Source organism: Meriones unguiculatus, chromosome 10 (genome assembly GCF_030254825.1).
Source record: "Meriones unguiculatus strain TT.TT164.6M chromosome 10, Bangor_MerUng_6.1, whole genome shotgun sequence".
Taxonomy (NCBI): domain Eukaryota; kingdom Metazoa; phylum Chordata; class Mammalia; order Rodentia; family Muridae; genus Meriones; species Meriones unguiculatus.
The window spans coordinates 5,745,973-5,772,341 of NC_083358.1; the positions used below are offsets into that span (position 1 = coordinate 5,745,973).

The following is a 26,369-nucleotide window of genomic DNA, read 5'->3' on the forward strand; positions in this document are numbered from 1 at the left end:
GGTGGGGCCGTGGGCTCCAGCGTCTTCCTTTAGAGATTCTGAGCTCAGATGCTCGGTCCCAAAGCATGACAGCCCTTCTCCTGCCTCGGAGTGTCAGACTGTGCTGCTTGTACTCATTTTTCTCCCCGTGTTTGTGTCTGCAATTAAGGTACACACTGTATCAATTGTACCTCACAGGCCACTTTTCTATATCAATGAATGGCATTTGGTGACATGCTTGTAAGCAGAGTCCTTGTGGCAATAGCCATGGGGGGGTAGGTTTTTTTGTTTTGTTTTGTTTTGTTTTGTTTTAAGACAACTCAGTGTGCACACATGATCAACAGATGTTACCTGATGGGTCCTGGACCCCTGCTCGTCCCCTGTCTGGGGAAAGTACCTTCCTGACTTTGAACACCATACCAGGAAGTTTGCAAACTTCATATGCAGGGACCCTCGGGGTGTGCTCTTTGGGGTCTGGCTTCTTCAGTCAGATATGTGTTTCTTAGAGCCATGTTGTGCTTAGTCTCATGTCCTTGTCATCATGGTGTAGTTTTTGGCTGTGTAGATATGTCACAATTCTTCATTGTCACTTGGGAGGTTTCTATTTAGGAGTCTGACGAGCAAGCAGCTAAGCGCGCTCACTGCTTATGAGATGCAAAGCTATTGTGCCTGTGTGCATCATTAAGATTGACAGATGCCGACCCATGGGTTTCCGGTGCATATAGACCCAGCTGTCCCAGTCAGTTGTTGGTGTGTAACAAACCGCCTCAGACTGACTGCTCTGGAGCTACCACTGATCTCTAGCGGGGACGGGGGGGGGGGGGGTGGCGCCTCAGGTGAGCTCCATGGGCAGTTCCTATGTCCTCAGCCTGGTGGTGTGGGAATTTTCTCCTGGGGAAAATGAGCCATTGAATCTGTTAGGCTTACTTTCAGAGCATGCATGAGGGTCACAGGCAGAAGCTAGCTGTACCAAAGCAGCTGCAGTGGAATGTCTGCGCCCAGCATGGGTGAGAGCTCCCCTCGGCCACATAGGTCAAAGTTTCTTTCCCTAGTCTCCCCAGCCTATATACTCTAGCACCCGTCCTGGACCCTGATGGGCAATTAGGGCAGAGCTGCATACAGATGGCTAGGAGAAGTGACTAGAATATCAGACGAGGGGCCATGACCCTCCCACCCCCTCCTTCTCTGAGGGAATGTCAGCAGTCCACAGGCCCTATCATGGTGGACTCTTGCAAATAGGCACAGCTGCTGTGATGAAGATGGAGGCTCTTTTGCTCAGAGGGTAGGACAGCAGCTGGCCCTGCCCTCGGCTCTATGGTTGGCCTGGTAAGGGCGGCAGGCAGTTCTGTTGAGTGCTAGGCACCCTGGCAAGTGGACCCAGATGGACCATCTGGCCTCCTGTGTATGTCATGCCCCCCAGTGGCCTGAGCCTGTTTACACATAGTTCCACAAGGGAGCAGGTGGGGCCGGCAGCAGGTGACACCAAGCTGTACCGGCTCACATCTCTTTCCTTCTGGCCGCAGCAGGCCTGGGGCTGGCCCTAGTCAAAGGTCAGCTAGCAGCCTCGCCTCTCTCAGCTGGTGAAAAGACCACAGAGGAAGGCTGTGTGACCTGTTGTGGAGTGGCCGGAGCAGGTGATATCATAGCTCTGTGCCTCGGTTTCCCCATATGCAAATGGAGTTCTGACACCCCACAGCTCTATCATGTGAAATGGGGGAGTCAGTCCAAGCCCAGGTTAGCACGGTGGCTCTCTGCAAAGGGGACCAGTCTGACGTGGCAGGTTGCATATGCATGCTGAGGACAGCCTTGCTCTGTGGCCCCCCCGCCCCCCGCACACCCACCTGTAGAACCACGTGTCTCACGCACACGTGGCAGGCACCTATTCTGGATGCTTCTGTCCTCTTTCTTCAGTTGCAGTGGTGACTGCTCCTAGGATCTTGCATGAGCTAGGCAAGTGCCCTTCCACTGAGCTACCTCCCAGGTCATTTGCTTTTGGGACAGGGTCTTACTGAGTTGCCCAGGCTGCTCTAAAACTTGCAATCCTCCTGCTTCAGACTCTAAAGCAGCAGGGGTTACAGATGAACACAGGAAGCCTAGCCACTCAGCACTTGTCCCGCAGACTCTCATAAAGTGTGGTGGGTTCATCCTCCCCGTTACGTAGGCAAGAAAACTGAAGCTCGGTGTAGGAAAAGGACAAATGTTCCCACCAAAAGCTGGAACCTGAGCTGCTCATTCCCTGCCTGCCTCAAGTCCTCCAGGGCTTTAAAGATATGGAAGAGCCAGCCTCCCATTCCAGGAACCATAGCAGACTCTGAGTCCATGAAACTCGCTTGTATTTGCATAGCCCCACCCCAACATGTGCTCCCATTTTGCTGTTGGGTACCAAAGTTCAGAGTCATTCGGGGTATCCCCCCTAGTTTTCACAGTTAGAGTAGGAGCCAGGTCTCCTGTCTTCCAGCTCTCCACTGTTGCCATGGTGACCTTGTGAGCTTCACTGTCAGCATGGACCAGGGATCATGGGGTTCTTGAGTTCTTCGTGAGATGACCCAGTGCTGGACTACAGAAAGAGCAGTGGCAGCAGCAGCAGGCAGAGTTAAAACCAGAGAATGGCCCTGAGTCAGACTCCCGAGAACAAGGCAGGGACAAGCAGGACCAACCCTGCTTGACTCGGGGTCCTGTCACCACTGGGGCAGGAGAGCTGACTGGCCAGTGGAGCACAGAGCAGGAAACACTAATCCCTGTATTTTTGTATTATTACTTATTCATGGCAGTGGAGGCTGATGGAGACCAGATGTGGGAAGCCACTGGTGCAGACACCTGGGACCCATTAGGGCTGCATCCCACCCACTCCAAGTTCCCTGCCTGAGGGATCAAAGCTGAGAGCTTCTGATCCCAGCCTCGGACAGGACAGGATGGAGCTCAGCCTCCAGGTCAGGCTGCTCCCCAGACATGGAGTCTCCCAGAGGAAGCCTTCAGCTCTCTGCTGTTCCTTGTGCCTGGGAGCCCAGGTCTAACCCAGACCTTTGCCGGAGATCAGGGCCCAAATTGCTTTTGTGTTTCCCACAGAGAAGCTCCAGGAGAGGGCTGTGTCCCCTGGAAGTTTGTCCTGGGTTGAAAAGGTGACAGTCTTACATGAGCCCTCTGGTGACTCCAGATGTTGTAGGTAGGCCTCAATATCCAGGAGAGGAACACATACCCCCCCCATACACACACACCAAGACCTGTCCCTAGCTGAGGATGGGGGTGGAAAGGCTAGGCCAACACCTGCTACCTCAATAGCTTCAGAAGGACTTGTGCATGTCCCCCTGTGGCTCTGCTGCCAACCTCTCTCATTGTCAAAGAGCCCATCTGAATGTTAGGCAGCTGGAGACCCCTCAGGACCAGGACAGCTAGAACACATCCACGATGCACCCCCTGGCTCTGAGCATTCAAGGAAGGTGACTCTGTCAGCATGGAGCAGAGGTTCTCTAGTGTCCCCCTTTTGTCCCCGGCCTGCCCTCACAGGTGGTTAGGGGGCCCCCAACATGTCCCCATCACATTGTCCTGGTGGTCCTTGGGCGCCCTGAAGTGAGTCTTTGCTGTGTTGCTTCACCCGATATCACTTTCACACACATCTGGGCTCACTGTTCACTGCCTCGCTTGTGAGTGTAAACGATGAGAGGTGCTTGAGTTTGGTGTTTAGCTTTTGAGGGTATCCGGTGATTAGATGGGACCGTTGGTCTTAGAGGGTTGAAAAACACTTTATTTTATTACATTTATTTATGTAGTGTATGTGTGTGGGGACTCAGTCCAGGATATGTGTGTGAAGATCAGAGGACAACTTGTGGGAGTTGATGCACTAACTTCTAGCATATGGGTTCTGGGGTTCAGTCAAACTCGGGTTGCCAGGTTTGGTAGCAAGTACCTTTACCCAGTGAGCCATCTTACCAGTCTTAAAAAGCCATTTTAAATGGAGATCTCTAAATGGATGAATGGGTAAGTAAGTAGACGGATGATGGGTGGGTGGATAGTGTTTGAGTGATGCAATCAGACTCATAGATGGGTGCTGAGTAGGCAAATGAGGGGTGGATGGAAAATTGGATGGGTAGGTAGTGGGGATGGATGGATAAATGGATGGTGTATGAATATATGGGTAGATGATGGACAGATGGGGGATGTGTAGGATAGATGGATGGATGGATGATGTGTGGGTGGATGATGGATGGGTAGATGGATAGATGATGGATGGATGGATGGATGGATGGATGGATGGATGGGTGATAGATGATGGGAGGGTGGGTGAATGGGAGATAGATGGATGGATGGATAGGTGGTGGATGATGGATAGAAGATGGATGGGTAGATGGATGGATGGATGGGTGATAGAGGGGGTGAATGGATGGATATATGGACAGATGATGGATGGAGTGAGTGGATGGATGGATGGATAGATAATGGGAGGGTGGATGAATGGATGATGCATATGTGGATGGATGGATGGATGGATGGATGGATGGATGGATAGATAGATGGGGATGGATGTAAACACTGCTGAAGACACTCCAGTAGCCTATGTGGAGGCATCAAAATGCTGAAGCATTCCAAACAGCCTCACAATCTATGGCCTCTGGCAGCCATGTGAACTCCCCACCTCTTAGTTTTCCCATCGTTCCCATGGAAATGGTGCTGCTCAACTTCTATGAGCCTCTGGGGAACAGATTCATTAAAACTAAAGAAAAAAACTGGAGCCATGACAAAGACATGAAGTATGAGAAGGTAGACAATGGAGGCCTGGACGAGGTAGAATTTCCACAGAGGGACACGGGCTAGTACAAAGGCCTTGAGGCAGGAGCATCTGAGGCTGGAGAGTAAAACTGGACAGTAAGGGCAGAGGTGACAGTCAGCCTTAAGTGGCAGGCTTGGGAACATGTCCTAGAAGGTTAGCTGACCCTGCTGAATCTGAGGAAATCCAATTATGCAGGTTTACCTTGGCCTTGGTGGCATAACCTTGGACCACTGCCCAGCCAGATATAGAGGCTGGAATCCAGAGATAAGGGCTCTGTGCTCCTTACACACTGTGTGGTACTGGAGTGACCTCGAGCGACCTTGAGTGTTGGGTCAGTCTATGAGTTAGGAGGATGCAATGGGGTGATCTTGGCCTCCCAGCTTCTTCTCATTTTTCCCATCTCACGCTTCCTACAGAATGACATAGTATCATTCTGTCTCTGTCTCTCTCTCTTTCTGTGTGTGACGGAGGCCACAGGACAGCCTTGAATATCATACTTCAGGTTCCTTCCACTTTTTTTTTTTTTTTTTGAGACAGGGTCTCTCATTGACTTGAAACTTTCTGAGTATAGATTGGCTAGCCAGCCAGCCCCAGGAACCCTGTGTTTCACCTCTCTACTACAGGAATTACAAGAACATGCCATCATCCCTCATTTTCTATGTAGGTGCCGGGGACTAAACTCAGGTCCTCTGTTCAAGCTCCAGCACCAACTTACCCATATCCCCAGCCCTAGAACACTGTAGTTTCATGACTGAAGAGAAAATAGCCCTTGGTAGCACACATCTCCTTCATCCAATGGCATGCTATACACCAAACAGACTGCCCACCTGGGTCACAGCATCCCAAGTCTGAGTCCATCTTCTCCTAAGGACCTTTGTTCTTCTGCCTTTGATGGAGGAGTTTGTGCTTTTGGGATACTGGAGGTGCCAGTGTTTGAGGGATTGGCTGCCCTTACAGAGAAGAGGCTTAGACCTGGGGACCTTGATACCTCCATGTACCTTCAAGCCCCTACCTGCCCATGGTCAGCCCAGAAGTAGAGAGACAGCTTGGCCCCTTCAGCAGCCCTGTCCAGTCTCCACGTATGAGTGTGTTCCAAGATTCCATAGAGAAGGAACCTCACATCTGGCCTCCTAGAGTGGAGGCCCAACTTGCTACCTTGCTGTGCCTAGGTTTCCATATCTGCTGACCTCATAAATTTGTGGTGGGACAGCAGGAGGTGAGGAACGCAGAGTGCTGAGGTAAGGGCCAGAGGCTCAGCCCTGGCTGTTGCCTCCGAGACCCGCTGAAGCACACGGTGACCTGGGTCACTGCAGAGGTCAGTCAGGCTATGCCTGGCAAGCCAGGCTCTGAATTTGCCAGAGACACAAAGGTCTGAAGAGGCTAAACCAGAAAGATGGTCAGCTCTAAGCTGGACCTAGGCCAGTTCCCAGCTGGGAGGGCGGGCTGGGAACCACAGCCGACGGGGACAGTGATGGATGGAGTGGCCTGTTCCGGCACATTCCGTGTTCTTTCCCACAGGCTCTACTGGCCTCAGAGAGCAGCTTCCTCTGTGGATACTCAGCAGCATTCATCTGGGAACTGGGTACTGTCGTGGACGACACAGGGCCTCCCCTGGGCCCACAAGCAGCCATGGGGCCTGGGAATGTTCTGGAGGGTGGGAACAGGGAAGTCGCAGAGACTAGGATGGGCTGGGGGAGGAGCCAGGCCTTTCACACCCTCTTTCTTCCAGAGATTAGATTCTGCCAACTTCGGGTACCAAAATCCTATGGTATAGGTGCCACTGCCTCTGGGTTCCCTACTCATTCAAGTCCCTCAGGGGATCCCCAAATCCTCTCTGCCAGGCCCTGTATTCAGTTTCTAGGAACCAGGATAGGAAGACTATGAACCCCTTTTCTGGGGATGACTTGAGGGAAGATACCATCAGCTCTATAAAATAACATGGGAGGCTGGACGTGCTTTAAAGACCTTGGGAGCCGCCAGGGGTCACCTGGCTGCAGGGAACCCTGAGACCAGCAGGGCCAGGCTACCCAAATCCAGTTTTATTTCTGGCTTCTCAGCTGGGTATCCAGGATAGGTCACTAGACCACCCTGTGCCTTGGTTTCCCCACCTGTAAGGTGGAGTGGGATTGTATGGATGAGAACTATTGGGAGTATTGACTGAAGGCTGCCAAGGCCCTCGAGAAGCAGACATTCACCACAAAGAAGAAAGCTATTTGTTAGGTAGCATGAGGTCATGGGCTCCTTACCTCGTTTTCTTGGGCATGGGATTCCTCCCTGAGCCTCTGCCGCTTTTCCCTGTCCCCACCTGGCAGCTCCACACCCATAGCGTCTCACACCTGGCACAGCACAAGAACGGTGGTGCTGTCCCAAGCCACACAGCAAGCAGGCGGCAGAGTAGCATAGAGCACTGTCAAGTGGCCACAGAAGTTCCCCAGCCACTACTCTAGACTGGGTAACCTACGTGACCCCATGTCCTTTCTGCTGATGTGAAGGTCGGCCCTAGGGGCATGGGCTTGAATTTGGCTCCATAGGCATCTCCATGCTTCTTCCCATGATTCCCAGTGTGGCTGCAGGCAGCCACCAGGCCAGTTGCCTGTACTAAAGAATTCACAGCAATAGCTTGGCCAAGAGCTGGTACTTGGTTCTAATCCTGGCTGCCCCACCCACAAGCCATGAACCTTGGTGAGACCCTAGGGGGGCCCTGAAGTCAGCAGCTGTCACCTGGAACACATGGGCAACAGTGTTGCCCCCAGGAAAGCTGTGGTTTTGACAGGTGAACCCCCACCTGCTCACCTCACAACAGAGGAAGTCCAACTAAACAGGCAAAAAGAACTCTGCCAAGCTACCTGGAAACACAGCTTAGAGCCTGGTGGGTGTAGAAGGGACAGCTTGGGACTGAACGGACGAGATCCAGCTCTCTAGTGCACAGCTGAGTGGCTTTGGTGAAATTGCTGCTTGGGCCTCAGTTTCCCCTGTGTGAGTTGAAGCTGTAACAATACCTCTAGGAGACTGTGCAGGCTGGAGATCCAGCAGGAGTGTGGCTGAGGCCTGTGGCTTTGACCTTGACTGGATAAAAGGGAAAGAAACAGCTCCAGGCAGCACAGATTGCAGGGTGGTCTGGACCTCTCCAGGAACTGCTCTGGGTAGACTAACCCTTCCACCAGCACTTGCAGGCTTGCTGGGACCCTCTCCATGGGTTCCCAGAACATCCGCTAGGAACACCATACTTGGCTAGCTCCAGCTCAGGTTACTATAGTTTGTGTCTGGAGGGGAAGCAGGGCAGGAAGATCCAGCCTGGGCAGGACACGTCTGCTGGTCTCCTGTCTGCCGTCGACTCTTCTGAGCCACTACAGTGTGGAGAGGAAAATTAGTGGAAATTAGCAGCTAGCCTAGAGATGCAGCTCAGTTGGTAGAGCACTTTTGTAGCGTGCACAAAGCCTTGGGCTCCATCCCTATCCCCCAAACGCTGAGTGTGGTGGCACATACTTGTAATCCCCACATTCCAAAGTGGAGGCAGAAGTGTCAGAAGTTCGAGGCCATCCTTGTCTACAAAGCAAATCTCTAAATAAATAAATAAATAAATAAATAAACAGCTGTGATACGGACTTATGAATGACATTCTTCTCCTTGCTGCTCTGACACACACACACACACCCCTCAGGGAAGTGGACAGTTTACATACTTTAGAGGTGAGAAGGGGGCTCGGGCCCCTGGAGACAGCTTCTCTCTCAGCCAGCCTCCACCCTACCTGACTTAGACCAACTGTAAGCTGGCCCTTCAGCACTGCCTGCCAGGCTCCCTACAGCCTTTCCCTGAGGCTCCTGGCAAGGCGCTCCATAGAAATAGCTCCTCATGGGGCAGCCACAGTGATCTCTACCCTGAGTCATCACCTTTTGGTGGCTGCAGTCCCATGAGGAAACCTTGCAGATGGGTTGACCAGGGAGGCAGACGTCTGCGATGGGCTGACAGTCCGAAGGAACTGCCAGGAGGGAATAAGCTGGAGAGGGAAACAAGGGTCCCCAGGGCATGGTGAGAGGGGGAGGGCAGGGGGGAAGGCAAGGAAAGTGTAAAGGCAGAGCAGGGCAGCAACCCCAGGTCTGGGAGGCTGCTGACTGGTCCAAAGCAGGAAATCGGGTACCCGAGTCCCCACACTCACTGGCCTTAGATCCACTATCCACGCATGCTCTGTGATTTGGGGCAGGGTATGACACGTCTGTCTGTTCTTTGAGATGGGCTTCGAGTGGAATCAGGACTGTGAGGACAAGTGAGATCCATGAAGCGCTGGGAACAGAGTGCATGCAATGAGCATGTGAAGCTCTGAGGCGGAGAGACCACTACTGGCCTCTGACTCGTGCCCTATTTAAAAAAAGAAAAGAAAGACAATTAAGTCTCTGCAGGTCACTGGACACCAGCAGGGTGCCTCTGACATCATGGGCATCCAAGTGGTAGCCACTGCGACATGGTCCCATGGCCTGTGGCATCAGGGGTCTACCAGTGCTCCAGCACTGAACAAGTATGCTGAGAGCTGATGCCCATTGCCAGCCCGTGGTGCCTTGACTCAATTGCTGCTACTTGGTTTGGTACTTGAAGCTCAGGTGAAGCTATGTCCCCTCTGTGAAAGGCTTCAGAGACACAGAGTGTCCCTAATGTCCTGGGCCTATGACCAGGGCCAGCCTGGCACTTGAGACATTTGGCCCTGGCACTACCCTCCCAGGCAGCCCCATCTGCCTGAGGGCCCAAGGGCAGGCTGGACAGGTGAAGGGCTGGTGAGGACGGGCTGCTTCATGCTGATGCAGCCGGCCACAGTTGCCTTCTTTGGTTGTTGTCACCGGAGACTGGCCATCAGCCCTACAGCCAGGCATGGTGTTGATAGGTCCCCACAGCTGCGGCCACACGTGTGCCCAGCAATCAGCCTTTGGACAGTTGAGGGGGGGGAGGGGCCAAGCGCCGGCAGGAGGGGGGCCAGAGGCCACAGCTGGGGGACAGCAGGTGCCGCAGCCTATGTGGCTGCTGTGTGCCATCTGCTCCCATTCTGCCCCTTCTTGTGAGCCCAGCAAGATGGGGGCTTCTTGCCTCTTCCTTGCTGACCCAGACACAAGCCATCGTGGGCCAGTGGGTTTGTCTAAAGCATTTCTGAGCTTCTCTCCCCACTGCAGACCAGGGAGGGGGTTAGGTGAGGGCTTTGCTGGTTCTGGCCTGCCACCTGGTAGATGTCACTTACTAACCCCGAGCTGCAAAAGCTGGGCGACCTAGACTTACGTGTCTGCTAATGATGGGATCCTGAAATGGGATAAAAGAGGGGAAAGGTCGAGGGGTGATGCTCACAGTTTCGGTGTTGATGGCCAAGAGACAACAAACTCTGCCTCAGTCTCCGAAGCCCCTGTGGATAGGAACAGAGCGCGGGTGACAGGCAGTTACTGGGACCGAGAGATCTGCTTTCTGCTCATAGCAGGCAGGAACCCCGCCCCCTTTGCTAGTTTCTTTGTCACATGACAAAGAAGCAGCTCACACAGATCTTTCCACCCACCCTGCCTGACAATGCCTTAAGGTCAAAGGGACTCACCATCCCCTGCAAAGAATGTCCTAAGCAGGGCCTGCCCCTTGGACTTAGGCTGACCCTGTACCTGTGCCTCATGGTCCTGCTCTGGAGCTCTTGGCTCTCCAGGGTCCGAATGATACTCAGTTCACCTGACCATCATCACCATTTGACCTTCTTCCAGTTCATCTGACCCTGGGCTGAGCACTGTGTTGAGAGTTGGGTAGGAGGGACGTAGTTAATTCTGGACATCCTGAGCCTGTGTTCAGGGATCAGGCCCTAGGCACCCTGATATGGACCACAGGGCAGGAGATGGTTAAAATGATGATTTCCATGCCCCAACCAGTTTCCTTGAGCAGATCCCAGAGGGGAGCCTCAGCATCTGGAAATCTGGGCTCATCGTTCCCCACACACCTTATACAAAGATACTCAGGGCAAGGCAGGAGAACTGAGATGGGGCCTGAGCATGGAAACCTGTGTGTGGGCTCCCGCACAGACTGTAATCCTGACAAGCCTACCTTGGGCCTGGCTCTTGCTTCACCTGTGCACGGACTCTAGCCACCTGTGAGAAAGAACACTTGGGGCTTCCACAGGATGGGTGGAGTCAGGAATCCACCTGGCCGTTGGAAGCTCAGGCCCCTGCCCAGCTGCTGACCATCCTGCTCTGCCCTCAGCTGCCTGATCTTTTTTTCTCTCTCTCTTTCTCTCTCTCTCTTTCCTTAGCTAACAGGAAGGAGAAGGCTGCAGCAATGCCAGACTCCCCGGCTGAAGTGAAGACGCAGCCCCGGTCCACACCCCCCAGCATGCCACCCCCACCTCCCACGGCATCCCAGGGAGCCACACGACCACCCTCCTTCACACCTCACACACGTGAGTCCGACCCCCCTCCTCCTCATAGGCCGCAACAGACGGGGGCTGGGCGTGTAGAGCAGGTGGAGTCGTTTGAAATTCTGCACTCTACATTTAACATAATGTGACCCTGTGACCCGTTTGCAGCCTAGCCTTAGGCTCAGATCCCAGATCCTCCTTGGTGTACAACCCAGAGCAGAGGTGGGAGCACACAGCACTCCGGGGGAATTCCAGGGAGCTCAGGGCAGAAGTGGCCTCTCTCTTCCTTAGCCACCTCTCTTCTTTGAAAGACTGTGACTTGGGCTTTTGGGTCCTGAGCAGTTGGGGAAGATAGAAACTCTCAGGGTTGGGCCGTTAAAGAGGACAATGTCCCATGCCCCTCCCCAAGACAGAGGCTTAGTATATCTTAAGTGTCGTGGCAGGGAAACAGCCATGTGCCACCCCTTCTTCGACCTTCGAAGACACATGCTTGAGGGACCCTTCCCCAGATCTCAAGCTGAAGCAAGAACCCTCTCTGAGGGGGGAGTCTGGGGAACTCAGCCTGATGTCACCTGGTTTCCAGGGCATGTATGCTTCCTCCCGCCCCTCCATCCCTGGATGTGGAGTTCTGACTCTGCCCTTCAAAGACAGGGCCCTAAGCAAAGCCCTGCTGTCTAGAGAAAGGCTGAGATGAGGATCAGGCCAGCCTTGTCCCTGTTGGCAGGGCATCAGGCTCCTGTCTATGGGGTAATAGCATCTGCTTCCAGGTAACGGCCACAGGGAACCAGAGCCATCTGAGCACAGGGCACAGGGCAGGCTGTCCATGTGGAACCCGCATGCGGCTTCCAGTCTCTCTCGAGGTTCTAGCTACCCCTTCTTATAGTTAACCCTGAGGCCCAGCGATCGGAGAGCCTCGAGTGGGGACTCCTAGTAGCTGGGACTCTTAACAGCCTGATGCTCTCAGAGGACACATGGCCCTGCCAGGCCCTGGGTCTGCTGGCCAGCCATGCTCCTCCAGGCCAGAGGTACCTGTGCCTTTTCCCAGATTCTTCCTCCCATCGTGATGCGGCTGGCACAGTCACCTCTCCCTCCCTCCCTAACCGTCCTTCCCTCTGGGCTGAAATGCAGGTAGACTGAGGCTGCCGGGCAGTCTCAGAGCTCATCCAGTGGGTGAGAGGGGGACTCTCTGGGACTATGGCGATGTCACCAGCCAATGCCTTAACTGGAGACAAGCATTTAGTTTAGGGGGGGTGCTGTGCCCCCTCTCCCAGCAGTGAGGCCAGGACACACTTCCTGAAACAGTGGTCCTCCAGATGTTTGGAGGCCCCAAGCAGGAAGGAAGAACAGAGCGGCTGACAGGCTGATCTTGAACTCTGAGCCGTCACTGACCCTGAGGGTATGCCTCCCACAGCCTGCATTTCCCTGTGGACCAGTTCTTATCCCAAAAGCTAGCCTGGACACCAGATGTTCCTGGTTAGGAGTGAGGATGGGATCAGCTGGGACCTTCGGGGCTTTGCTTTCATGAGGCCTGTGCACAGATGTGAGGGTGGCCAGAGCATGTGTGGTTCGTGGGGAGGAGTTGTGTCCCTCTTGTCTCACCCTGGGGGTTGAAGTTCTGTCTGTAGAGCACAGGCTTTCGTTTTTCCTCTAAGCTGACACTTTCAGTGGTAAGATCGGAGGCCCCAGGTCTTTGGGGATACTTGGTGCGTAAGTCTGAGGCCCAGGCCTCCTGAGGTCACCTCAGGTTTGTTCCTAATCCACATGGTTAACCACACCCCTGCACCTGGCTGGAGGCAGCCCTGATAAAGCGTTTGCAGCCAGCTGCAGATTCCTGCCCCGTGCTCCAAGCCAAGTGGAGAGACTGACCTTGAACCTCTACTTGAGGGCTGTGGTTTTCCTGGCCCAGTGACCACCCTGGGCACGGATTGGTCTCTGGCTGGGAAGATGGGCATGAGGCTGAGTGTGGAGACCTGTGACAATGCAAGAAGCACTGACCCAGCCTACACTCCTCTCAGGCAGGGAGCCAATTGGTGGGTCGAGCTTCCTGTCTGCCTTGCATGTTTCTGAGACAGGGGGCTGGCTCACTACTCCTGGAACTACCACCTGTCTCCACAGACAGACCCACCTCACGCCACCCAGACCCGAATCTCAGTCACTGGAAACAAACAGCTCGGGCGTCAAGTCTCTCACAGACAGTGCTGAGTGGGTAACCAGGCCCTTTCTGGGAAGACAGCTTTTATGAGCTGCTCATGCTCATGCTGACAGATACCCCTGCAAACAGTTTTACAGAGGAGGAAACTGAGGCCCGGAGGAGTGGACTGGCCCGCAGCGGCAACAGTGCGGTCTCTAGGACTGCCCCTAAACAGCAGAGGGTAGGCCGCTGCGGCACCCTCCTGACAGCATGTTCTTCTTATTTTGCTTACAGATGGCGAGGAGGGACCTGCGACGTCTCTGCCCCATGGCCGTTTCCACGGCTGCTTAAAGTGGTCCATGGTCTGTCTCTGTAAGTAAAATAACAAGAACCATGGGCTTCAGGGAGGCCACCTGGGTCCTTCTCGCTGCCTCTACACTCCCATTGTTGGAACTCCAGCCTCCTTAAAGACAAGAGAGGCCCAGGGGCCTAGAGATGAGACCCTCAGACAGTGTGCTGAAACAGTGGGTCCCTTGCATGTGAATGCCTCCTACGTGTTACCCCCAGCAGCCGAAGAGGCTGCATGGAGCATGGTGCCAGGAATGAGAGGAGACAGTGAATAGTGGGAAGTCAAATGCCACTGTTTCAAGAGGCCCTAGGTCCCACTGTTTGGCAGGGTAACAGTGGGCAGGTATGGTTGCCTGTGCCTCAGTTTCCCCACCTGTAAAGTGATGCTGCCACAGTATGGAGTGCTGAGGGTCATTCGTGCACTGTGCTGGCAAAACCAATGCTGCCATGTCTGACCCACACATGCCCAGTGGGCTCGGTCCCACTAGTGGATGAATTCCACCCAAGCTCTGGGTGACATTCAGAATGCTTGTCCCCATCATCAGGTGTTACTGTGCCTCAGCAGCCTGGACTGGGTCAGTCAGTTGCATGTCCCAGGTGTGTGCAGCTGCCATGTGTCTTCCTGGCTCTAAGAATAAGGAAGAGGTTACACGTGTTGTTTATCTTCTGTGTGGTCCCTCTTGCTGCCATCGTTCTGTGCCATCATTCTTGGCCACCCGCTGGAGCCTGGCGCGCCGTCTGACTGGCCATCAACTCTTGAGTGATTCTTGCTGTGGTGATAATGGTGTTCCCTGTGTCAGGGAGAAAGAGTGGAAGAGCTGTTAACTGGGTCCGTGTGTCCCAGGCCAACTCCCACCCAAGCATTAAGGCTGGGGGAGTTATGGGGATGCTAGCGTGTGCCCCCAAACATCAGCCGAGGACACGTGTACAGGCTAACTTAGCAACACACCTGTTGTGGTAATGAAAACACTTGTGCTGGGGGCTATTTTTGGCGACTCTTTAGCTGCTGAGACTGCCCGGCAGCCACGGGAGGGAAGACAGACAGGCAGTGAGGCGAACAGGCCACGGGGGACCCAGGCGCTCAGAGCAAGGCTGGTAAGCGGGCCTCAGGGAGGACAGGATCAGGCCAGGCTGGGTCTGGTGGGCGGCGGGTCATTGTGGACGTTGGCATGTCTTAGAAACTACTAGAAAGCCCTGGTGACAGAACGCTTGGTCTTAAGGCGCAAGCCCACTGCTATTGGTGAGGTCTCCGTGGCAACAAGCCATCTCCTGGCCTAGCTGAGGTGACAGCAAGTGGCTGTCATTAGGTTTGACTGGGGCATGTGTGTCAGTGGCTGTCAGAGCTCACCAGTGAGAGGGAAGTTCACCCATTGGGGTCCTCTGGACATGGTCTTAGAGCCCAGAGCTGTTGGCATGCTGTGTGCCGCCATTGCTGACCAAACCAGGGCAAGAGGGTTGCTCCCGTACACAGCTCTTATGCTGGCCTACCTCTGCTAGCATACAGTCATTCTAGAACTGACTATGTATCCTAGGCCCTTGAAGGGGCTCTTGAGATCATCTGGGGAGACAAACAGGAAGGCTTCAGCTTCCGATTCTTCCAAGTACATCCCCGGGAAACTAGGAAAGAGGAGCTACTTAGAACTGTATGCAGAGGGCTTCCATTCCTGGTAGTGGCGTAAAAACAGCAAGGCAGCATGTGCGCCTGCATTCTCTCCCCACATGCTCTGAAACCGATGTTCCTTGGAAACAGCTGTCAAAGGGTGCTCCCATCACACCCACCGTGTGGAGTCTTGTGGGGGTTGTGACCTCAGGAGGGCCAGCCCCAAGGTGAACTGGTGGCGTGTGCAGGTTCCATAAGCAATGGGTTGACAAATAAGCGAGACCAGTATTCTCTGACCCTAGCGCCTCAGAACTGCAGAGTGCCTTGGGACTATTGGCAGATGGAGAAACCAAGGCCAGGCCTGGGTCTGACCTACACTGTACATCTGGACTGGTGCCAGTCCCCCAACCTCCAGTGTGTATGGCATGGGGGTGTCTGAGGACCCTTGTAGCGGGTGACACTCAGACTCCAGATGAGGGCAGAAGAATGGGAAGGGTGTGCTCCACGGGGGTTACAACCGCAACATAGCACCTCAGGGCTGGGTCTTGCCTTAACTCATGTGGAAGATGGGGGTCAGCCCTAGCATCAGACAGGTGGGGCCACCAGCTGGGTCTACATGTGAACCGTTTATCCCAGTGGCCCTGTCTGCTGTGTGGATCTAGAACACGCTTGTTTCGGGCCACCAGCCCCACCCCCACGGTGGTTTTTCTGGTCTAGAGCCTTAGGCAGATTCTGGGCAAGATAGAGCCTGTCAGCGCACTACTTAGCAAGGGCTGTGTAGGTTCCACAGGGAAGACAGGACCTCCAAGACTAGCAGTTAGATGAGCTCACCCATCCTGTAGTGACAGCAGAGGTGTGACAGGAGCCTGAAAGAGCCATCGCAGCCCCAGAGATTTGAGGGCCAGAAAGGAAAGACTTAGGTAAAGACCCATGGCACCGTCTCACGCCCAGCCCTTAGGCCACCTCCCAGTGCTTGAGTGCAACGAGCGCAGCCAAGTGCAGTCTGGGGTGACTTGCTAAGGTACCCATTGCCTGAAGCAAGTGGATACCCCAGGGGAAGTCAGCTGGAGTCACTGTACTGAGGCTGAAGGTCTCCTCAGTGTAGAAAAAGGGCTCTCTCCCTCCCTTGGCACTTCTAGTCCCACCAGGCCTCACCACAGGTGAAATGAGACAGCTGGAGCTTTGAGGAATGTGGCCTTGAGGGCTCCCCAGACCTACAGTCTCAGCCCAGGCCTAAGAACCTGGCTTCTGCACACTTAGCCAAGGCAGGAGACAGTGGCGCATACCTAAGACTAAGGGGCTTAGGACAGGAACAGAAGCCTCAGTGAGTGAGCCAGAGGTGTAAAGAAGTGCCTATATACCTAGAGGTAGCATTCGTGACCTCTGACCTGTGACCTCTGACCTGTCTGCAGACTGCTAATCATAGCTGGGGCCCACCGCCTAAGCTTTTAACCTTTGTCACCCATGGCTAAGAGGCAAGGGCTCTGCGGCAGCCCCTGGCCTTGGCCCTAGGACACTGAGCCAATGGCAGGGCCATCCAGTCAGCTCAGTGGCTGGCAGCAACGATCCTGCAGCATGCTTATCAGCTATCTCCTTGGTCACCAGATTGTCCCCAGCATGAACTAGTGTGTCAAAAATCCCCTGAAGAAGCCAACCAACTCCTCCTGGAGGGATTGGGGGAGGGGGGCAGGTCTCAGTCTCTCTGCCTGACCAGTTCATGCACTGGGCTACTTGGTGACAATGGTGTTGCTCAGTGTTAAAGAGACTCAGGGTCCTCAAGGTTGGGGGAGGTTCTGGAGGCATCACTCAGGGTTGGGGAGACTCAGGGGCATTGCTCAGAGTTGGAAAAGAAAGTGGGTAGAGGTTTTGCTTGAGGCTTGCAGGGACAGAGTTCCTAGCCTTTTGGGGGGTGATTTCGGGGGGAGGGGATTTCCCATTCCCCATACCATGGGAAACCTGAGCCAGTCTGGTAGGATGGGCGTCTGGCTGTGTACGGAGGACCTAGAATATTGGCTGGTGTGAAGGTCTTGACCGAAGGCCCAGGATGGCCCCCAGGGACAGTGTAAGTCAGCCCCCACAGATGTCTGTCTGCAGCCACTTCCACCGTGTGGGCCCTACCCCCCTCCTGGCAGGGGTACCCGAGGTAAAGGGAGTCACCTCCCCAGTACCGGTTTGCCTACTGCAGAAGAGCATAACACCCATGAGCAGTGTGGTTTCGAGGACAGAACGGCAGCCGTGTTCTATGCTGGCACAGCCGCTCTGGACTCTACCACCACCATCATCGTCGTCGTCATTGGGGTCATTGTTGTCGAGTGCAGTTGCTCGGCCTTGCCCTCAAGGTCGCCATTTTCCCACAGTGATGAACGGCAGCAGCCACTCACCCACGGCCGTCCACGGTGCCCCATCTACCCCCAACGGCTTCAGCAATGGCCCAGCCACCTCATCCACTGCCTCACTGTCCACACAGCACCTGCCCCCGGCGTGCGGGGCCCGGCAGCTCAGCAAGCTCAAGCGTTTCCTCACCACCCTGCAGCAGTTTGGCAGTGACATCTCGCCCGAGATTGGAGAGCGCGTGCGCACTCTGGTGCTGGGGCTGGTGGTGAGTCTCCGGGCTAGCGGGCACCAGTGCTCCCCATGGCAGCCACTCTGCACCGGCTCCATCATGATGTCCACAACTCCAGCCAGACCCAGAGCCTTCCTTCCCTCCCCTCCCCCACCGCCCCAGGATGTGGGAGGGGCAGCCAGGTCAGATGGTGCATGCGGACCTGTAAGTGAGGTGGTCTCTCCTGCAGAACTCAACTCTGACGATCGAAGAATTTCATTCCAAGCTCCAAGAAGCCACCAACTTCCCACTGCGGCCATTTGTCATCCCCTTTCTTAAGGTAATCAAAGGCAGCACCCTCCGAAGCAACAGGGGTAGTATATGCAAAGGCCCTGGGGGAGGAGGAAAAGCAGCTGCCAGTGTGGCTGGAACAGAGTGAGCGGATAGGTGTGCAGACAGCAGCGAACAGGTGATGGGCAGGCAGGCATGTGGCTGGACAGCGCAGTGATGGAAGATGCTGTGCCAAGCGCAGAACACAGACTTCGGACTGGGGCTTTGTGAATGAATGATGACATTGTACAGGGTCCCTTTGTCAGAATAACCAAATCCCCTGAGCAAGGCAGATTCCTCATGCTAAGCTGCAGCTCTCGGCCCTTTTGAATTTTGAGACAGGGTCTCGCTAAGTTTCCCAGGCTGGCCTTGAACTCTATCCTCCTGCCTCAGCATCCAGTAGTTGGGGCTGCAGGTGTGCACCTCCAGGCTTAGTGAGAGGCTGTATTTTTAAATATGGTATTCTTACACTCACACACTGGGAGCCAGCCAGGTCCTCACATTGGGACCGTGACTCACTGCAGCCCTTCGCACGGAGAGGGATGAGGATGGCATGCTTCTGAATACAGCTGACTGAGTGTCTGCTTAGACCTCTCAGGGAGATGCTAGCTTGCCCGCCTTAGGGCACCCACCTCCACTTACAGCCACCAGAGCCCTAGGTTATGCTTCCTGAATGTCTGCTTTAGTCAGGGTTCAAGGTTAGACCATATAAGGGATGAGCTCTGAGATGTGAGCCCCACCAAGCTACCTAGCAGTCACTGGGCTGACCCCACTCCTCTGTGCTCAGCCCTTAGAGCTGGAGTCCTCCATTCTCATGGAGCAGTGGTAGGGGGAAGGCCAAGAATGGATTGTAGATTGTAAAGCTTGCTGCATAGATGCCCTGTTGACCCCACTCCCTGGAGGGGCACTCGTAGGCCCTGACACTGTCAAGTTAATAGAAGGAAAACTGAAGCCCTCGCTTTCCCAGCTGGTAGAGATCTGAGGCTGGGTTCGAGCTTGGGTCAGTACAGTTCTAAGTCCCCCCCCCGACATTCACAGCGCATGCCCTCCCAGCCTCGTTCCCTCTGGCACCTCCCAAGGGGACCCCACATGACACCCCATATCCACTCCCCTCCTCCCTCCCACCCACACCTTGCTGGGCTCACACCGGAGCTAGTGACAACAGAGAAGCTGTGGATGCCAGCGCGTGGGCCCACCTGGCAGTCGCTTGCCGTGCGTTGGAGGCCCTCATTCTCCTCGCCCTCTACATGCTGCTGACTCTGCCACCGCCTGTCTTTAGGATGCCATGCGCCTGCTTATTTTGTCAGAGCCGATGTTTGCAGCAGATGCTCTCTGTAGCATCGGCCACCCTGTCTGTGCCTGGAATATCCCAGCCTCCCCTGCCCACAGTCCCCACCCGCAGTCCCCATCCTACCTAACCTAGTGTGGCATCACCCAAAGCAAGCACTGGGTGGAACATCTTGCCAAGCACTGCTTTGCCAAGGGACCCCCTCCACTTTCACTTCTCTATGCCCATTTTGGCTGCTGGAGGACTAGCCCCCCTCACAGCTCACCCAGGACCTCTATGTCTCATTGTCAGGATATGATATTATATGGTATGGTATGATATGATATATGATATGGAGCTCCTAGAGTGGAAGGGCAGTAAGAGCCAAAGGTAAAACCTAAAAATACAAGGTTGCAACCAGTCCTTCTGACCTTGTTGCCAAGATACCAGCCAGGGCCCACTCTGTCCGGTCAAAGAGGCATGGCTACTTGGCTGGTACAGCATGGTAAGGGCCTAGCCCCAATAGTCTAGAACGAGGGAAGCCAGAGGAAAGGCTCACACGGCTCCAGGTGCCTCTGTCCTCACTGGGGGATCCTCTCTTGGCTGGTCAGAGAGCCATCGCAGCACCATCCTGAATAGTTATGGGCCCCCTGGCCTCCTCAGTGCTTCCCATGGCCACCTCTTGGGGTGCCATTCTGAGAAGAAATTGTTCTGGAGGCTGGGCAAGGCGTGGCTGGGCAGAGCCTGGCTCCAACTGCAGGGCCCTCTTGGGTCCTTTCCTAGGCAAGACAGAACTGCCTGCCTATCACACAGGTGATAGGAAGAACTGAGTTAATTCACATGGGGCTCACTGGAGCCTATCATACCAGGGATGCCAGCACTCTGGTCTTCGGGTAAGGCTGGACTCAAGAGAGCTGGTATGACCTTCCCAAGATCACGCAACACCTCAGTAGCCCAACCAGGGTTAGTGGTCTGCCCAATCTTAATTAAACAGCCTTAAGTGAACGGAGACAGCTAAAAGAAGCACCACAAAGACTCATGCTTAGCTGTCACAGGGGTGCTTCTGTGTGTGCTCTGTGTCTTCCACTAGAGTCCCACCCAGAATAAAGGGTTGAGATTTTTCTGAACATCAAAATCCCCATGCCAAATGAAGTTGGGGCCCAGGGTACCTCGTGACCAGTTTGGTGTGTCCTCTGAATGATGCCTGGGACTCCCGAAAAAGAATGGGGACCGGTTCTTTCTGGGTGAGCAGTGGTCCTGTGCCCCTGGCCGAGGGCTGCTGTGTATCTGGGCCGTACAGCTGGGCTACCTGATCCCAGGTCCCCTCCACTCTGTCCTGCACCCGCCTCCATGTAGCTGGACAGTGGGGCTTTTCAGAAGCCGTCCCACCCGAGGCTCCAGCTCCCAGATGGCCCCAGCTGGCCAGGACCCCAGATGTTTCCCCACCCTAACAGCGACCAGATGGCGCTCGTGCCCAGCCCCCGCCCCACCACGCTGGCCAAGGAGGGGGGGGTATGAGGAAAGAGACTGTGGGCTACTGAGACCTCCCAGGACCTCATCCCAGCTCATGCTTCTGACGTGGTCGGCAGATGGTGGGCTGGCCCCCGTTCAGCTATCCAAACAGAAAAACAGGCCTGGCAGCTATACTGCTCAACAAAAATGCATCGGCCGCCTGATGGGCTGGGTGGATGCGCCAACAGAGGCTGAGGAGGCGGAGGCTGGGGAAGGCTGCCCTGGCAGCTTTGAAACGCATGGGAAAAGTTGTGGATCATGTTTATTTACAAATGCTTAGAACTGCTAGCTCTCCCAAGAGCCTGCCGCTGGGCCCCAGTGGCTCTAGAGAGGCTGACCACCAGCAGGGCATGCCTAGAGACCCTGGCCCAGCCCTAGGGTGAAGTTCAGGGGGTTAGAGATGGAATCTGTGAGCTCGAGTTGTGATGTCATGACTGAGGCTTGGGTTCATAGAGGTCATATCCCCCATGTGCTCAGAGCTACATGGCTGCAGAAGGCATGCTCTGATGTCCAGATTCCAGCTGTGAGCTTTAGTCAGGGCTGAGGCTGGAAAGTGAGAGGCAATGGGAAGAGAGGAGCCGGTTCTATGGGCCAGTGCACTCTGGGGCCTAAGAGCAGAGACCCTGCAGCACAGTGGCCTTCTGCTGCCAGCACCTCATTTACAGCTGTCGCCCTTTCTCCCTCCCTCGTGTGTGTGTGTGTGTGTGTGTGTGTGTGTGTGTGTCCTCTCTGAACCTCATTTTCTTTCTCTGTGCCAAGGATGACATGGTACCTGTTTACACAGGACACAGGTAGGGAGTATTGGTTGCAGACAGCACTGTGAGAGGTAGCATGGTGAATGTAAAAGTTCCTACATTGCTCCATTGCTGTGTGTCCAGCAGGGCACAGGCCTGCCACTTCCCACAGTGCTATTGGGAAGATAAAAGAACCTGTGGGACCCAGAGCAGCCCTGTGTCACACAGAGGCAGCCCTGGGCCGTCTGCTGCGAGCAGGTGTTGTGGTCTTGCACCCCAGCTGGCCTAAAGCCCCCGTCCTGCCCACAGGCCAATCTCCCACTGCTGCAGCGGGAGCTCCTGCACTGTGCCCGCCTGGCCAAGCAGACGCCCGCCCAGTACCTGGCCCAGCACGAACAACTGTTGCTGGATGCCAGCGCCACCTCCCCTGTGGACTCTTCCGAGCTCCTGCTGGAGGTCAATGAGAACGGCAAGAGGAGAACACCTGACAGGTGAGCACGCTTCCCAGGACAGGGAGGCAACCCGGGTGGCCTCTTCCTACCCATCTCACTCTGCCCCAGCTCCACCAGACAGCTGGCCCAGCCTGTTGTCTGTCTCGGGACTGATCTAGCACTGCTAACCCTGCTGCACACTGCAGGGGCAGGCTGGCGTGCTGGCAACACCAGGTTCTGCAGCGTACACAGCTCTGTTGAGCTGGGGGGGGAGGGGAGGTCGGGATCCTCAGAGGAAAGCAAGCAGTCCAGGAAGGTGTCTGTCCACCAGGACTCATTTCTCTTTGTGTGTAGACCCTGAACGACCTGGAGCTTAGGGCCCATGGTGGCTGGGCTCTACTGAACCCTTTGACTGGCCACAGAGGTACCGGTTCTAACACTGTACCACGGTGGGGACCAGACCTGGCCATGGGACCCCTGGTGTCTCCCTTTCTCCATGCTCCACCAGGAGCCCCAGAGGGGTTCAGAGTGGGAGACCTGAGCCCACTGGGGCTCCTCTGAGTTTCAGCCTCCACCCTAGCTGTCTCTCCTCACCCTCTGTCCAAGTCTGGGGCTGACAGCCACACTGGCCACCTATTTTCTTGGTCAGGACCAAAGAGAACGGGTCAGACCGGGACCCTCTGCACCCCGACCACCTCAGCAAGCGGTCCTGCACCCTGAACCCTGCCCAGCGCTGCAGCCCCAGCAATGGGCTGCCCCACCCGACACCACCCCCGCCCCCGCACTACCGCCTGGAGGACATGGCGATGGCCCACCACTTCCGGGACTCCTACCGACATCCTGATCCCCGAGAGCTGCGGGACCGCCATCGGCCCCTCGGTAGGCCTTGCGAGAATACCATCAACTGCCTGAGGTCTGAACACTGGGTGTGTGAGCCCGCATGTCTCCGAGCCTGCACGCATGGATAAGCCTGCGTGGGCTTGCTTTGGAGAGCGTTTACATGCACTTATTTAGGGATTCGGTCAGCAGCTGCTTGGACTGATGCTCTGAGGAAGACACTGAGGGTATGGGTCCAGTAAGGACATGGGTGTAAGGAGCCAGTAGCCACCCCTGTGCCCATGGAGCCTGACTTGCCCCTCCAGAGACAAGTTGCTCCTCCTCATACACAGAATAGCACTGTGTCAGAGAACCCCCATCCTAGGAACCAGCCTCTAACCACTCTCCCGCACTGGGCAGCCTAAAGCCAGAGTAGCTGAGGGCAAGACTACCAACAGGGCTGCCTTGCTTTCCTTGACTCCAGAAGTGACCCTCAAATGGGCCACGTGACCTCTCTATGCCTCGATAGCGTCCTCTGTCAGAACAGGAATCGTGTGAGGACAGGGGTATTTGACAGAGCGCCGTGCACACACTGCACTCCAAGGCCCAGTCACTTGACAGGGACAGCAGCTGACATAGAGCTCAAGCCACCGAACTTGTACTCTGTCACTTCTCAGCCTGTACCCACCCCTCAAAGGAAACTGAGGCTCAGAGTACAAGTGGAGCAACCGTGGATGGTCACAACCTCCTCTGCAGAAACCCAGAGATGGCCAACCCCATCACCGCCTGGTGTGTTGGAAGGGAATGGTAGAAATGACCATCCAGGGTCACTCAGGACACCTCTAGGGTCCCAGAGCAGGGTCAGCAGAGGCCTTTCCCTGCCCCCACACTGTGGAAGCTTCCAGGGCCTGGGCCTAGGCAGCAGGTGACAGCAGTCTGGCTTGCTGCAGCCGGGTCAGGCAGGTGCTAATTCCCACCCGCTTCTGCTAATGCAAAAATAAACGCCAGCTGTCGCACAGATCTCAGCCTCTATTTTAGTTTGGGCGTTGGCACAGGCCCCTCGTGGGCAGCCAGAGAGGGTGCTGGATGACGGCGGTGGCCATTCCCTGCCCTTCTGCAGCTCGAGGGAGGCATTTCAGGTTAGGGTACTAGGAAGTCCTCAGGCGCTGATGGCCACTTAAGAGAGAGGCTTTGCCCCAGGAAGTCTGGATTGGCGCCAGGTCACCTGCAGTCTCGGTTACCACACTGGAAGTAATTGACACTGCAGGGAAACTAAGACAGGACCATCATGTCCCTCATGTCCCAGCCAGCGGCAAACCACACCCTGCCCCACCCCATTTGGTCATTCCCAAGGTTACAGATCCAGGCTGGCCCTACATCGTAAGATGACTACCTCTGTCTCCTCCACTTCCTGTCTGGTAACTTTGGTCAGACATGGCCCTTCAGCAGCCTCAGTTTCCTCATCTGTTCTATGGGAAAACGACCTTCCCTCCAAGGTCAGGGAGGGCAGAGAGAAGGGAACAGTGGTTAGCACCCAGCGTGCCTGGGGATACCCCTCAAGTTTACCAGGTCATCTTGAGGCTCTTCTTTCTAACTACTTAATGTGCGAGAACTAGGCAGGATCAGGAAACTGAGGCAGGGAATGTTAGGATGAGGGCTCCAGGATCCCATGGAGAATGAGCCAGCCTGGCTTGCTGCTTTGTCTGATGCTGCTGCCAATAGTCTGATCCCAAGACCACGCTTGTGACTGGTCAACACCCAGGCCAAAGTTCAGCCTGGGGACACAGAGGTAAACACAACATGCCACCTTTCTCCCGGGAGCTGACACCAGGGGTTAGTGGGTAGAATCAAGTAAACAGGGAAGCCTTGTACCTAGAGACAGACACACACGGCCTGAAGAATTCCAGTCTGCAGCTGTAGAGGGCCCGTGTGGCCTGGACTTTGAGGAATGCATAGGAGTACAGATATCTGAGAGGAAGTCATAAACACACATAAATTGAGCAGCTGCAGAGGCCCTGAGGTTTCTGGGCCATGATAAGACAGGCCTTTAAAGTGAATCCAGAGCTGTTTATCAAACACGGGCATAGAAAAAGCCAGAGGAGCAGGATTTGAAGGCTCGTAGGAAGGGAATGCATAGTGAAGGCAGAACCAGGGTAACTTATTTCTGATACCTGAGGTAGGAAGTAGGAGGCACCTGGGAGTAGGGGCAGGATCTGAAATCCGAGTCGGGGTTCGGCTATGGGCAAGGGTAGGAAGGATTTTGCATCGGCATGGGAGCCTAAGTGTGTATCGACTGCCCTTTCTACAGGCATGCCTGGGTCTCGACAAGAAGAAGTGATTGACCACAGGCTCACAGAACGTGAGTGGGCAGAAGAGTGGAAACACCTCAATAGTGTGAGTGTCCAGCTGGGGTTGTTGGGCCCCTGTGACTCCCAGAATGCCTGCACAGCTCTGGCGCCTAAGGCGGGGGTGGGGAGCAGTGCTGAGTTGGGCTCCGTTGGGTTCAGCATCTACCGGCAGGACCTACCTGCATGCCTACTGACTGCCTGTCCCCGTCTGTGAGCGTCGTTGACCATTGTTGACCTATCAGGGTGCTGTGAAAGAATAGAGACGAGGATGCAGACAGGCCCTTCCTCCTGTGCTATTTCCTACTCAGACACCCTTGCACGGTAGAGCCCAGGAGTGTAGCCCAGCTTTGTGGGAGGTGCCTCAGCCCCTGGGCAGGCCAGGTGGACTGTGTCTTGATGTTCCTAGGAGCTCCGTTCCTCTGACCACCATACATCCTGAAGTGTGTATCCCTGGCATGCCTCTTTCTTGATGATGCTCCCAAAGCAGGTTTTCTCTCAGAGTTTCAAAGGAAAGGCCCCAAGCCCCTACCCCACGTGCAAAGACACTCCCATCCGAGCAGAGTGCCCTCTGGCACTGGGAGCCATTTCACTGTTTGTGGGGAGCCAAGGTAGATTTCTGTGCCCTGCCTTCAGGGATGGTGAGCTGGCTCCCTGACCACCCCCTCCATGTTAGATGGCCACATCTGGCCACAGCCCCGGTCCCAACGTACTGAAGGCCCTGCCACCTGCCTGCAGCTCCTGAATTGCATCATGGACATGGTGGAGAAGACTCGGCGATCCCTCACCGTGCTGCGCCGGTGCCAGGAGGCCGACCGAGAGGAGCTCAACCACTGGATCCGGTGCTACAGTGACTCTGAGGAAGGGAAGAAAGGCCCCACCCCCACCTCCGCCAGGTCCCTCAACAGCTGCAGTGGCCCTGAGGGGTCTCAGCTAGGTGTGTACCAAGGAAGAACATGGAGAGCCTATAGTGAGGGGTTGCCAGCCAGCCCTGCACAGCCGCTGTAGGACGCCACTAATTCCCCAGGAAGCTAGCCAACAGTCAGGCCTTACTCAGACAGAAAGCTTCAGTTGAAAGAAAGATGTGCAGAAAGATGTGCCCAGCCTGCTAGGGCGCCTGGACCTCCCAGGCTCTAGTAGGTACAGGCCAAGCTTAGGAGGAGGCACCTAGGGGCTTCTGTTTACCCATCCACCACAGCAGTGAC

The 26,369-nt window shown here is 55.2% G+C and overlaps 1 protein-coding gene across 6 annotated transcripts in view; it reads left to right on the forward strand.

Annotated features, from left to right (window-relative positions):
• Cbfa2t3 (CBFA2/RUNX1 partner transcriptional co-repressor 3) overlaps window positions 1–26,369 on the forward strand; it is a 72,617-nt gene that overhangs the window by 37,658 nt on the left and 8,590 nt on the right. For 4 of the 6 annotated variants that reach the window (XM_060391834.1, XM_060391835.1, XM_021631189.2 and 1 more), the window contains exons 2-9: window positions 11,004–11,150; window positions 13,534–13,611; window positions 17,545–17,786; window positions 17,980–18,069; window positions 21,882–22,063; window positions 22,653–22,882; window positions 25,128–25,213; window positions 25,903–26,101. In XM_060391834.1, coding sequence (XP_060247817.1) covers window positions 11,004–11,150; window positions 13,534–13,611; window positions 17,545–17,786; window positions 17,980–18,069; window positions 21,882–22,063; window positions 22,653–22,882; window positions 25,128–25,213; window positions 25,903–26,101 — 1,254 coding nt within the window. The remainder of the gene's footprint in view (window positions 1–11,003; window positions 11,151–13,533; window positions 13,612–17,544; window positions 17,787–17,979; window positions 18,070–21,881; window positions 22,064–22,652; window positions 22,883–25,127; window positions 25,214–25,902; window positions 26,102–26,369) is intronic. The other 2 variants (XM_060391833.1, XM_060391836.1) reach the window with 2 other exon arrangements.